The sequence below is a fragment of the Peromyscus californicus genome, unplaced genomic scaffold (assembly GCF_007827085.1).
Source record: "Peromyscus californicus insignis strain IS unplaced genomic scaffold, ASM782708v3 Scaffold_19__1_contigs__length_69161282, whole genome shotgun sequence".
NCBI lineage: Eukaryota > Metazoa > Chordata > Mammalia > Rodentia > Cricetidae > Peromyscus > Peromyscus californicus.
In genome coordinates, this window is record NW_026294491.1 from 39906564 (window position 1) to 39921214 (window position 14651).

Consider the following 14651-nt stretch of genomic DNA (forward strand, 5'->3'; position numbering starts at 1 on the left):
GACAGTAATGGGAAGCTAGCTAACACACAGGTTCACACTGACCAAGGGTGTCAAGTGTCAGTGCGGGACAGGGTCAGGAAATGGCAGGCACCCGGGTCGTGTCAGAAGATGCTCGGCCTGTGGCCAGCGTACCTGAACTTGGTCCGAGTGCGCTATCCCCGCACATGTCTTTCTTCTAAGCTGCAGCTGCCTCTCCAGCTTCCTCCTCTGCGTCTTTTCTATCCAGAGGTCGTCCAAGCTGAAGTGTGAGTGCCGAGCGGCCCCCGTGAGCTGTGAGGGGACCTCTCTGGGGACTTGCTCTGTGGAGTTGGAGGGTAGGGTCCATGTCACTACTTCAGTGGCAGACACCAGCCGCTGAGTAGGCTCTGTGTAAGAAGTTTCCTGGTCACAGGAACAACTGGACTTCTCGTCTGGAGATTTTTCCCGGGCGATGTAGCTCTGGAGAGCAGAGAAGATGCCGTCAGACATCGCAGCAAGGGTCAGTCAACTGGGGATGCTGCTCTTCCCCCGGAATCTTTCAGATATGACGCATTGTTTTGACTTATTTTCAAAGTAAAGGTAACTATAAGATACTTCATTCACAGTCATTTTGAAAAGTATTAAGATTAGACACAAAAATAAATCTTGTTCCTGTTTTAATGTCTACTTGCAAGACCATTTCAAACAAGAAAGGCCTCTGATTTGATCCAAGATACTTGTTAAAGTACCTAACAGATTTGTCATGCCCATTAGACATAACTTGTGTGTGTGCTGACACACATGGGCACATGAATGGGGAGGTCAGAGGTCAACTTTGGGGGTCACTCCCTAGAAGTGGTCACTTCATTTTCTGATACAGGGCTTATCGCTGGAACCTGGAGCTCACTGATTAATCTGGGCTGGCCAGCCAGCAAGTCCACTTCCCCAGTGTTGAGATTACACTGCACGCCATCATGCCTAGCTTTTGTGTGTGTGTGTGTGGGGGGGGTTCTGGGGACTGAATTCAAGTCCTCATGCTTGTGACAAAGAGCACTTTCTCAACTGAGCCATCTCTGCATCCTGGAGCTCTGGCTCAAGCCGAGCACATTCCAGGCACGGTTCTCACCTCCCAACCACTCTCACTGTCTCAGTTCGGGGCTAGGACTTAGGCATCCCAACCTCAAAAGAAAACCCGTCCACAACAGAGGAATAGTTGGAATTTGTGTTCACATCTCCACCGTCTTTTCTTTGAAATCAACCCATGACCACTGGGAGAAGAAACACTTTTATTCTCATGTTCATAAAAATGAACCATTAAAAAATAGCTCAATCAAAAACTCCCTAGAATCGGAGTTACCCTACACAGGGGTTTATACTTCTCCCAGAAGCCATAGATTGCCAAATACAAAGTCAAGTATCAGGTGAGAGCTGCCTCCCCTCAAGTTGTTAGAGGTGTCCAGAGACCTCCAAACAATGTAGGCTGTCAACGTGGCTCTTTGTTGCCCTCTTGATGTTGAGACCCTGTTGCTGAAGATACCACACAGACTGGTCACAGTATACGTGGAGAAGTCAAGTTGGTACTGACCAGAGGCTCCCTTCCTGCTGGCTAAAAGGCACTATGCAGGCTGCCGGGGAGAAGAGTCATCAGCAGTCTTACCTGTGAGCTATACTAAGGACCAGTGTGGCAAAATATGCCCATGGGTCCAACAGGGGCACACATGTTATGGGGGCAACCAACTGGTTTCTGATTAGACTTGAGATCCACAGCACAGGAGGAAATAGGTGCTTGGTACTGCAAATATGGCCAAGAACCCATGGCTGGAGCATTCGCTGGCCACTTACTATTGTTATTTTGCTAAATGGACATAGAGTCACACTGCCCTCTAAATTCACATCTCTCTAACCGTTGGTTAGTGCAGCCCCCAGACTTTCTCGTATGTCTCTTTGTGTAGTGGCTGGAGGTTAATGCAGAAATACAGCTAGTCAGAGCACAGAGTGTGTGGAGCATCTATATCACCCTCCAAGGGCCATGGACCATCACAGGAGAGGGAGTAGAGGTGGGGGAGGACTAGAGCCAAACCATATCTTCTGTACAAGACAGGGCCACGGCTCTCATGAACTCACAACAGCTGGGGTTGTCTGCACAGGACCTGCACAGCATCAAGCAGGTCAACGCTCTGCTACAGAGCAGGAAGGGGTTGTGAGCCCCACCCCTGGCTGAGGGCCTATGGACAGCAGATGACTTCCAAGGGAGAGAGAGAGTCCGTTTTCTTCGAGGGTGTGGCCCCTGACAGGTTGATCACACTCCCGTGGATGGACCCACACCCGGGAGTATCTGAGCAGCACAAATGGGATTCTTTGGATTATTAAAAGAAAAGAAGATGAAGTTGGGAGGGATGTGGAGGTGTTGGGGGGGAGGATCTGAGAGGAGTTAGACTAAGGAGGGGATGAATATGAGGAAAATACATTGTATCAATTTCTTAATAAAATATATCTTGAATTACATAGAAATTAAAGAAAAAAACTTCATCTGTGGGCCTGGAGAGATACTTAAGAACACTTACTGCTCTTGCAGAGGTCAAATTTGGTTGCCAGCACCCACACTGGGTGGCTCTCACAACTGCCTTTAACTTCAGCTCTAGAGGGTCCAGCAATCTCTTATGGACTCACACATGAACACCCACACACGTATACACATAATTTAAAACTTTTAAAAACCCTCCAGTTAACTGCCTCAACTCCATTTTCTGCTGGATGTTGGGAACACTGAGTTTGATGATGTCATCTCTTTTCTTTGCTATTTATTCCTTTACTTGGAAGCCTCACCCAAGGGGACGAGGGGGCGCTATGCTCTGCCCAGGACTCTTGAAGGGGAGCTCCAGCTGACTGCCTTCAGTTGGTTTCAGCTGGATGTTTTAAGTTCCTGACTTGATGTTATTTTTCCTGCTGATATTTCCTGATAGGGAAATACAGCCCTTCTCCAGAGATAATGAATTATGTTTGTGAAGCAAAAGTTATTATACTGATAGAGCTCTCATTGTACATGAAGGAATTCTTTCAGGCAATTAGAACAGAAGCAAGGGTGACTGAAGGTCACTTGGTCAAATGCCTATACTAGGAGACCAGTAGACTGGCAAAATGTATGTATACAACGTAATGCCTGGAGCTGTCCTTTAAAAATCAAATATACTACATATATGTAAAATTGAACTCTGAAAAATATTCAGGTGGCCCAGAGACCTTCAGAAGAGACCAGAGGAGTGATACACAGAAAAAGTAAAGTGGAGATATAAGCTATAGTCCATGAATATTTTAATTTGTGTGTGGTGTGTGCATACATGGTACATATACACATGTGTAAGTGTGTGGACCTCCTCCAACAAGGCCACCACATCTGCTCATCCTTCTCAAACACTTCCACTCCCTGGTGACTAAGCATTCAAATATATGGGCCTATGGGGGCCATTCTTACTCAAACCATCGTAGATATGCATGCAAAAACCCTTTAAATACTAGCTAAGGTAATTTAACAGTGTATTAAGAACTATATGCCACAGTTAAATGGGATGTATTCAGTACTCAAAGGGAAGGTCAGTATTTAAAAAATCAGAATGGTACATATTTTAATAAGTCAAAAATCACATGAATATATCAATAGAGGAAAACTAACAAAAAACAATGCCTATTCAGGTTTGAAAAGAAAACTATTAATGAACTAGGAAAAGAGGGGTGGTCCTTAATCATGATGAAGGATATCTACAAAATCCTATGGCAAACATGGCTGGTCTTGAAAAACTGGCTGCTTTTCTGCTATGACTAGGGACAAACCCTCTTGCTCCAACCACTGTGCTTAACACAGTATTGACCCTTCTAGCCATTGACATAAGTAAGAAAAAGAAATAAAAAGGAAATCTGTCTCTTTTGTAGATGACATGAGGTACAAGTTGAACACACAGATCTGTTGCCTTTCTATATATCAGCAATTAATATATATAACCCAAAATTTAAGATATAATGCCAATCACTTCAAAATTATGAAACACATATGAATAAATCAAACTAAACTTTTCTGAAAATTAAGAACTATAAGACACTGAAATATCAGAGAAGATCTGAATAAGTGGAGATACTGTTTTATCAATTAGAAAATTCAGCATAGTAAAGACTCTCTTATGTCCCAGCTCACACACTGCTTAATTCCATTCCTACCAAAGTCTGAGCAAAGCCATTTGCAGATGAAGTTAAGATTTTCTAAACTCTATATGGAAATGCAAAGGAACTAGAATAAAACAATTTTGAGAAAGAGAAAGTGTGAACAACCAATTTACTAGGTTTTAAGACATTATTCAATGACAGTCACTAGGATACTGTGGAATTGGGGACATGATGAACACAGACCAGTGCAATAGAATAAAGACATATGAGTGTAGCCTCATAAGTACTATTCAAGACCTGTAGCTAATGTTGCAAGCAATTCAGTGTTGGAGCAACTGACTACCCACAGGCAGAGAAATGAACTTCTTCCTGAATCTCAAACCTTAACAAAATTTTCTCAAAATACAGAAATTAGTATGGACGTTCCTCAAGAAACCAAAAATAGCCCTATCCTACTATATAATCAGAAAGATTCCAAGCCAACATGTCACAGAGACACCTGCACATCAATGTTTATTGAAGCACTCTTCACAAAAGCTAAACCAGGGACCAAACTCTGTCCATTAACAGAGGAATGGATAAAGAAAATGTAGTGTACATGCACAATGGAATTAAGTCAAGACAGACAACAGTTACGTGTTTTCTCTCCTTTGTGGGTCTAGATTTTGTACAGGTTTATAAAATCACATATGAACAGATGACATGAAGGTAGAAGGGAAACTGTTTAGGGGACAGAGGGGGCTAATGAGAGGGAGACAAGGGAGAGGGGGGGTAGCTGGGCATGGACGGTGCCACATGCTCAAAGTACATTATGTACTTGCATAAAGACTGTTTAGGACCGGGCGGTGGTGGCGCACGCCTTTAATCCCAGCACTCGGGAGGCAGAGCCAGGAGGATCTCTGTGAGTTCGAGGCCAGCCTGGGCTACCAAGCAAGTTCCAGGAAAGGCGCAAAGCTACACAGGGAAACCCTGTCTCGAAAAAACCAAAAAAAAAAATTAAAAAAAAAAAAAAAGACTGTTTAGGTAGCCCAGTACAATAAAACACAAACCTAAAAAGTAATAATAAACTTCAATGTGAGAACAGAAGGAAGATGGTAAAAAAAACATTTGGGGGTCTCAGGGGTGGTTAAGAATCCTAAGACATTACACTAAGAACATGACCTAGTTTACATGGTTGCATCAAAAACTAAAGTTGGATTGCCTCAAAATGAAAAGGTTTTAGCTGGTTTTTCACCCTTGGCTTGCTTTTTTTTTTTTTTTAAATGTGTTTAATTGAAATAAAATGAAGTTACTTTCCCCCTTTTCTGAAAAGGTCTGTTTGTAAGAGATCCTATTAGGAAAAGAACACGACCAATTGCAGACAGAGAGAAACAGTCGGAAATCACACATAAGACTTGAATCAAATATCAGCATTTTAGAAACTCAACTGTCTAAATGATAACAATGTAACTAGAAAATGGGCAAAACACATGCAGAAATATTTCTCTCAAGAAGGTAGATGTAGCTGGATGTGGTGGGACACGCCTTTAATCCAGCACTGGGGAGGCAGAGTCAGGCAGATCTCTGAGTTTGAGGCCAGTTTGGTCTACAGAGTGAGATCCACAGCAGCTAGAACTATACAGAGAAACTCTGTTTCCAAAAATAAAAAGACAAACAAACAACAATAAAAAAAGAAGGTAGATCTATGGTAAATAAGAGAGAAAAAAAAAAGTTCAGCAGCCTAGCCCTGGTGACAGGCACATGAAGATCAAAATGAAGCCCCCCTGCATGATGATTACAGCGGCATGGTGATTAAAATGGTATGGTGATTGATTTCACACAGTGACAAGAGCAAGGACAACAGCATTTCCCATTCACTGGTGGCGATATTGTGAGATGTCACAGCCCCTCTGTCAGGTCACACAGGCAGGGAACATGGCTCTCTGAAAACATACCTTCCAGGCAGCAAAGCCCCAACCCCAGAAGGCCACAAACAGGGTAAAGTGACACACGTCTCCACGCCAGGCCCAGAGGCAGGCTGACCACTGTCATGTAGAGTAAGTCACACACTGACTAATTCCATCATTCCCCCTCCAGATGTCCCTGATCTAGAAATGTCACTGGAACCCTCCAAACACCCGACTTAGTCGGGAACCACAAACCATACTGTCCTTTATTCTAATTTGATGGTCACCTGACCCTGAACCCACTTCCTATAACACAATGACTCCTCCTTCCTCCCTCACAAGGGACCGTCTAAGAACAGGCTTCGCAGGGAGGGGCCGAAGCTTTACTCCAGTCCCTCTGTCTGTCTGCATGGTCATAACAAACCTCTTGTCCGCAGGAGGATCAGAACCTAAGCCTCTCTCAAGCCTTGTTGCTATCCTCAAAAACCTGACACCCAACAGTTTAGCAATTCTTTTCTTCTTTTTCAACTGTTTGTGGTGTGCATGCATGTATGTATATATGCATGCATGTTTGTGTGTAGGTGCACATATATGTGGGGATGCATGTGAAGGGCTGAACTGATGTTGGGAGTCACCCTTGGTCACGCTCGAGTCACCTTATTTGTGTTCTTTTTCTTAGTGTGGGTCTCTCATTTAAACCCAGAGCGTGTGGATTCAGCTAGTCTTACTACTGGGTTTGCTCCGGAGCTCCAAGGCTGGAATTTCAAGTGGGTCACCACACCTGTTTGGCCTGTCCACGGTTTCTGGTGATTCAAACTCTAGTCCTTATGCTTGCACTTGGATCAGTCGGCCATCTCCCTGGAAGTTTCTTAAAATCTAAACACGGACTTGTCCTGTGACCTGACAAGCACACCAGGAAACTTTCAATCTGAAAATGAAAATATGATTCCACCAGAGTGCTGTGCATGAGTGCTGGCAGGACTTTTACTTGTGATGTCCCAAATCTGAAAGCAGCCCTAATGTCTTTTAGTAGATGAGTGGTTAAGGATAAAATGTTACTTAGCCATAAAAAGGGATTATTGGTAAATGCAACCAATTAGGCAGATTTCAAAGGACTTGTGCTGAGTACAAGAAGCCAGTCTCAAAAAGTAACATTTTTTGAAATTTAACCATAGACTAGTGCTTGAAAGGAGTTCAGCCAGGGTCACGAGGATATGAGTATAAAGGAGTTTAGCCCAAGGCAAGGAATTTGTGTGTCTTGCTTGTGATAGTCCTTACATGACTCTGTCCATGGTATAGAACAGAAACTGTGGAGAAATAGATTGAACACCCCTCATATGAAACCAAACATCCCAAAAGATACAAAATCTGAAAGATTTGAATCCTGATACTATGTCTCAAATGGCAAATTCTGTATCTAACCGCAGGAAGTCACAACACAAAGGAGCACAAACAAATGAATGACCTCCAGGCTGTCTGAGTCGACCATGACACCTAAATGAATGACCTCCAGGCTGTGTGAGTCGACCATGACACCTAAATGAATGACCTCCAGGCTGTGTGAGTCGACCATGACACCAGCGAGTTCTGTGCTTAAGATACATTTTATTGTATTTATGTGTGTTTATACATGTTCATGCAGGTGCCCTTGGAGGGCAGCCGAGGGCTTTGGATCCCCCAAAAGTTATAAGTGGTTGTGAACCTCCTGAGGGTTCTGGGAACTGAACACCAGTCCTATGCCAGAGCAGCAAGTGCTCTTAACCACTGAGACATCTCACTGGCCCAGCCTTGAATTTAAGCTTGGGTGTCATCCTCACGCTGTCTCCTTTATGTATATGGCGATATTCTAAAATTGGACCTTGACGTACTTTTTGTGTTCTTACTGTTGACTTTTCAACCTTATTTGTGTGGTGTGGTATTGTTCTGTTGTTGGACATGCAAGCTGCAAATGAGGGGTTTAAACCACCGTCCAGGTTCTGTGTTCTTCCTTGTGTCTTGTTTTCCCGGAAGCGTTATAATGCTGTATTATACTTGGTATTTGAGATTAGTGAATTAAGTTTCCTAACTCTGTCTTTTAGTATTTGAATGTTTTTTCAGTTTTACTGTAAATCTAATACAAGGGTGTGTGTGTGTGTGTGTGTGTGTGTGTGTGTGTGTGTGTGTGTGTGTGAAGGATGTAGCTCAGTTGGTAGAGTGCTTGCCTGGCATGCATGAAGCCGTGGGTTCAATGCTCAGCACCCTGTAAAACCGGACATGGTGGTTCATGTAATCTTAACACTTGGGAAGTGGGGGCAGAAGGATCAGGAGCTAAAGGCCATCCTTGGCAACACAGCAAGTCCATGGCTAGCCTGAGCTACATGAGACTTCGTGTCAATACACCAGATCTAAAGGGCAGGGGAGATGGTTCAGTGGCTTGAGGTGCTTGCAGCCACGCCTGACCACCTGAATTCAGTCCCTGAACACTGGGGAAGGAGAGAGCTGATTGTCCTTTGATCTGAAGCATGGCCTGTTCCACACAGACACACAAATACACTGAGACACACACACACACACACACAGACATAGAGACACACAGACACAGACACACACACAGTCATACATAGACATACACACACAGATACAGACACATACACAGTCACACAGAGATATACACAGACACACATATAGACACAGACACACACACACTAAATAAATAAATACATTTTAAAACCACGACAACACTAACCCCCCAGGGATCACCCCTCCACTTGCCTTAAGAGGTAAAGAAAGAGTTGTCACCAATAGCTCACTTACCTCACTCCCAGGAAGGTCCCTAAGGAAGGGGGCTGTGCCCAGGCCGTGGTGACACTGGCACGTGTTTGTGCTGTCTTCCTTCTGGTCGTTCTGGTTTAGAGTTTGCAGAGAGAGTAAGAGGCTTGCCCTGGCCTTGCTCTTGGGCCGTTCGGAGACGTCTGAACATCGGTTGGCGTCCCTGTAGCTTCTAAGCGAGACCATGGAGACGGCGCTAGTCCTGCCCCCAAGGCAGAGATCTACCCTCTGAGGCCCAGGCATGGGGCTGATGGGCTTGGGGCTCGTGGGTCTACAAGGCATGCCTTGGGGTTCATAGGCCAAGTGGCAGGCAGAGCTGCAGGGTAGTGTACAACCGATCCCAGTGTGCTGGGCTCCAGGGCTGGTGGGGGAAGCCAGCCAGGACGGCTCTGGGAAGATCCCAGAAGACAGGCACCTGCTGCTTTCCTGGGTAGCAGTGCGTTTAATGGTCGGTTCGCTTTTCCTCCTGTGTTCCGGAGAAGCCAGACAGCTGGAGGGTGGAGTTACAGGAGACTGTAGGGGTGTCCAGGACTCCACACACACATGGCTGTCGGTGCTAACTGTCCACTCTTCACAGTGGTCTCTGGTTGCTGGTGGGGAAGAGCAGAGGGGTTCGCGAAAGTCTGGTCCCGGAACCTCACTCTCTAACGAGGGCCTTTTGGAGCCTTCCACATCTTTGATTCTCAGAAACGTGCGCCAAGAGCCCTGGCCTCGCCTGCGCTTCTCCTTCTCGCCTTTGACAGAGCCAGCGTGCGTTCTCTCTATAACTTTGGCCTCAAAAAAGTTGGTAAAGGTCTTATGGGCCAAGGCCAGCCTTGCCCTGATCTTGCTCTCCGTTGCTTTCAGTCTCTTCACGTTGCAACTTTCTGGGGAAGGTCCTTCGCCACCGAGGCTCCCTGATCTCCCCACTCGAATCTCTTGGTGTGTACCAACAGGACGGGCCTCCAGAGGCATGCTCTGGTGCACGTGGTGCAGAGGCAGCTCCACCTGGCGGGCTGCAAACCAGGGACTCTGGGGCACACCTTCCTCAGGACTGGGGCAAGCTGGGTTCAGGCCCTCTGAGGTCAAGGCCTGGCTGCAGGGTGTGTCCCCTCCGGGGCTCTCCTCAGACCAGGACCTGTCCGTCCTTAAAGGGGTCATCTGGACAAAGGCGGGGTGCTGCCCTGACTCCTGTGCACCCTGCTGAAGCCGGCCGCAGGGTCCCTGGAACTGCCTCATTGTGACTTGGGCCGAAGCCAAGACTCCTGAATGGGGGACCTCTACCTCGCCGGTCCATGCACCGGAGACTTCTCCGTCCTCCGCAGCCTCTGTAGCACACTCTCCTTGCTTGAGTTCTGGGCTGGGCGACTCCTGGTTCCCCTCGGGGTGGATGCCCAAGCCCGAGCATACACACGCAGACCCCAGGCTCGAGGTTTCCCCGAGCAGCTTCTCCAGTGTCTCCTCTGAGCTCAGCGTGTCATCTGAGGCAGCCCTAGGGACCAGAGCTCTCACAAGCTCTATGCCTCGGGCCGGCAGCTGAGGAGCCCCATCACCCGGCCCTGCTGTAGGGCATCCTGGCAGTTCGCACTCACCGCCGCACATTGGCATTTCTGAGGCCCTGGGAGACTCACAAGCTGTGGTGCCGGCGCCTTGTGGAGATTCGCGTCTTTCCTCCGGGAAATCACAGGACTGTGATTTTTGACCACAGCGGGCCTTCCTTGTAGAGGTCTGCTTGTGTTCCTGCTTTACTGCTATCATAATGAGTTTGCAGCTGTGCTTAGAGGCCCCATGGACTTTGGGCACCTGCTGCTGGCCAGAAGTGAAAGGCTCCCTGCCATCCCCGGTTCCCTGTGCACACTCATTCCCAGGGCTGCAGTAGGATATTTCCACAGTTGGGAAATCCAAAAGACTCTGCAAGGCATTTCCCCTGCACGGGAGGTCTAGAACCACTGCGTTGGCTGCTTCTGGAGGATCAGTTACACTTGGTCTCAGGGTGGTCTTTGGGGCATAGGCACTATCCTTCACTTCCGAGGAACCCACTTTGTTCCACACAGGCATCTCACTGTGGCTGCCGCGGTGTGGGAAGGGGGAGGCCCTGTCGGGCGGCTTTCTCTCCTCATTGAGAACACGCTTTGATGAGTAGGTCTTGGTCTGGTTTCCTGTCTTGGCAAGGATGTTTTGCAGGCACCTTTGTTTACTGATAGCATCATCAGGCTGGACACCTTCGGGCTCCTCAAGTCTGCTTTTTGGGCTGTGCCCTGGCTTGCTTTCAGCGGGTCCAGGCACTTCCTCTTGGCTGCCAAGCTTCAGCAATTCTGAAGTAAGGTGGGAAGGGTCTGGGCATGACCTAGAAGCCTGTTCTACCTGGTTTTCCAGTGGGAGACCTACACAGGGTGTGTCTGGAGATGTCCTTTTAATGTTACAATCACTAGGCTTGTGCTCTTCCTGCAAAGGAGGGACCCTGCTTGGAGAAGTGGAAAGTAAATAAGACCGCTGGGTGAGCTCAGGGGAAAGAGTGTTATGAATGATTGGGTGGTCTGGTTCTACTTTTGTCCCTTCCTCCCTCAAGTAGGACCCAAACGTCACACATTTCTGCTTCAAAGGCTCCTTAAGGCAGCCCAAAGGAAATGCTGCTATAGAATGAGCCCTAACCAGGCTCTTCACACGCTGGCAGAGGTATCTTTGGGGTGTCTTGCCATTGGCACCAAGATTTTCTGGGACGCTATGATGACATTTGATGTCTACAAGGCAAGGTGTGCCCAGTCGTGGTTGGCAGGCTACATCCAAGCAGGAATGAACCCAAAGTAAGTCTGTGCCCACTGCGGGCCTGGGGGCAGGTCCCTTCTTTGTCCTGATCCACAGAGGGAAGTCATTGTCCCGTGGGCCTACGTGAGGTAGCTCTGCTGCCCCAGCCCTGCCGTGGATGTGTGGCCAGCTCTGACCTAGTTCACAGTGTCGGAGAAAGCAGGGCCAGACCACGGGGACATCCAGATAGCCCCCAGACCTGGCCTTTTGCAGCTGGGGACTGCTGCTGCTGGTGGTGGCGGCCCTCTGGGAGAAGGACTCAGCCGCGGGCACAGACTTCCGCATCAAGCTGGTCACACAGTCACAGAGGCTTTCTTCATCCCGTTTTTCAGCAGCAGCAGCAGCAGCAGCAGCTGACGTGTGCAATTTGCCTTGGTGAGACTCTTCCTTCAAGCCTGAGAGTAAATCCAGCTCTTCCTCTGTATGGAGCCCTTCAACACAAGCCAAATGCTGCCCTTGAGGAAATCTAGCTGCTGAGCCACCAGGGCATCCCCAGCCTGCTTCTCTATCTGCAGAGGGGCCACATGGAGAGGGGCAGACTCCATCCGCGAGGTCACCAGGCAGGGACTCTACCTCAGAAGCGCTTTCAAAGGGGTCTGTTTTTGTGTCTGACCGACTTTCACTCTTGTGGGATAGTGTCTCAAAATCCTCAGGGTCTATTTCCCGGTGCCATTCCTGGTCCTCTGGATCTGCAGGGGGCGGGGGGAGTTGGTTATCTTCCTCAGTCTCACCTTCACCTGGAGGAGGCGCATCTGACTCTGCAGTCTAGGACAAGAAGAGAAGAATCAGAGAAAAGCCCCCAGGACTGCGGCATACACATTTACACCATCATGCATGCCTAGAAGGAAATATCCTTCATCATCTCCCACATAGCCCCAGGAAGAAAGGGAAGCATAAAGTGGGACCTTGTGTTAACACAGAAAAGAAGCATGAAGGGCTGAGGAGAGGGCTCGGTGAGCGGAGCTTCTCACGCAAGCCTGGCAACCCCTAGTCTGGATCTCTAGGACTGATAGAAAAGCCAGGTGACAGCTCAAACCTGTCATCCTAGCATGCCCTTGACAAGGTAGGAGGCAGAGGCAGGGGAATAGCTAGAAGCTCAAAGTCTAGCTAGCTTGGTGTAGGCAGCAATTAATAAGAGAGACCTGATCTCAAACAAGGTGGAAATTGAGAACTGACACCCAAGGTTGTCCTCCGACTTTCTCATGTGTACTGTGGTACACACATACCCTGGCCCCACACACGAACACACAAATACACAAATATGAACAATCACACTTAACACACACATACACTAACATACAAATACAAACATGAACATACACACTTACACACACACATATAAATCTCTCTCACATATACACTAACGCATACACACACTCACATTCACACATACACACACAAACACGCATATAGGAATACACAAACATATATACATCACACACATATACACACACTAATGCACACACACACCTATACGCACCACACACACACAAAGATGAGAAAAGAAAAAGTAAACAAGGAATGAAGCCAAACCTGAACTGTGGGGGGAAAATGTCGTACAAGTTAAAACAAAGCCATCAAAAGGCAGCGCAAGCCATGAGAGCATTTGCAGTTGAAGTAAGCGAGAGCATGCTGTATGAGTCACGGTGAGAAGCACCCTTCCGTGTGGGGTATCCAGCAAGAAGAAACAGAATAATACGTGTCTAGCCTTGGTTCTGTTGGTTCTTGTGTAGCCCGGTGGCTTATAGTAAATGCTCTTACATTTAGAATTGTTTCTTAGGTTCGCATAGCTAGAGGGGAAGAGGGAAACAAAAGAAGCCTTGACTGAGACTACAGACATGGGATGTTGTGTATGCTCAAGGCAGCTTTGAGAACAGGAAGAAAGAGAACTTGGCAGGAGCGGCAGAACCACCACCACCACCACCACCACCACCACCACCACCACCCGTCTCTCTCTCTCATTCATGTGTTTGTGTGTGTGTGTGTGTGTGTGTGTGTGTGTGTGTGTGTGTGTGTTACATCTGGGATCCACATGTAGGTGTCATGACTTGGCTTTTTGTTTGAGGCAGGGTCTCTCACTGGCCTAGAACTTCACCTGTGAATATCCATGGATCTGCTTGTCTCTGCTCACTACACTTGGCTGTGTGTGTGTGTGTGTGTGTGTGTGTGTGTGTGTGTGTGTGTGTGTGTGTGTATGTTTCTGGAGAATCAAATTCAGGCCCTAATGTTTACAAAGGAAGCACTTTGCCAACTAAACCATCTTCCCGACTCTCTAGTTACGCCCTTACCCTCCCTTTAAAGACAAGGTCTCATTATATAGCTTTGGCTGGTTTGGAACTTGCTATGTAGATCAGGCTAGCCACAAACACAGAAATCCCCCTGCCTCTGCCTCCAGTGAGTGCTGAGACTAAAGACATGTGCCACCATGCCCAGCCTATACACTTCTTAATCCACTCTCTGAGCCATGAATTCCTGTACATCCATTTATAGGGTACAGATATGAGTTGTGAAAAAGGAATCCGCCTACAAAGATCTATTTCCCCCTAAAAATCCCTCTCCCTTCCCAGCCAATATTCTCCCCTTCCCAGTCCTTCTCAGGGCCAGGGATCTGATTTCTGTGAGTCTTGATTAATCTGCCCTGGAGTTTGACATGGACAGATTCTGTGATATATCTTTTGGGGGCCTGGCTTCTTTCCCTCAGGCGGGCAGCCTGTATCAAGTGTATCCAACCTGCAGCCTGTAGGCTGCACATGGCCCCCAATAGCTACAAATGCAGCCTAACACAGAACTGCAGAATTACCTAAAACACGAGATTTGTGTATGTGATTTTTGAAAAATGTAACTGGACTCCATCGTTCTCAAGCATAACTTTTGTAAATGGCATCATGGGGGGATGTCCTAACCTTAGACATGCCTGCTAGCATGTCGGAGTACATGCAGTAGCCTCAAGGGGTGAGGGTACACTGGACTCAGCACTCAGCCATCAAAGTTTCCATCATTTCCCCAGGCCATGAGTGGCATAGGCACTTGTCCCTGAATCTAGTCAGGACTCCTCAAATT

At 47.4% G+C, this 14651-nt stretch overlaps 1 protein-coding gene across 2 annotated transcripts in view; it reads right to left on the reverse strand.

Moving 5' to 3' along the window:
* Arhgef4 (Rho guanine nucleotide exchange factor 4) overlaps window positions 1-14651 on the reverse strand; it is a 151015-nt gene that overhangs the window by 89139 nt on the left and 47225 nt on the right. For both annotated transcript variants that reach the window (XM_052745178.1, XM_052745179.1), the window contains exons 2-3: window positions 8793-12356; window positions 133-438 (exon numbers count right to left, since the gene is read on the reverse strand). In XM_052745178.1, coding sequence (XP_052601138.1) covers window positions 133-438; window positions 8793-12356 — 3870 coding nt within the window. The remainder of the gene's footprint in view (window positions 1-132; window positions 439-8792; window positions 12357-14651) is intronic.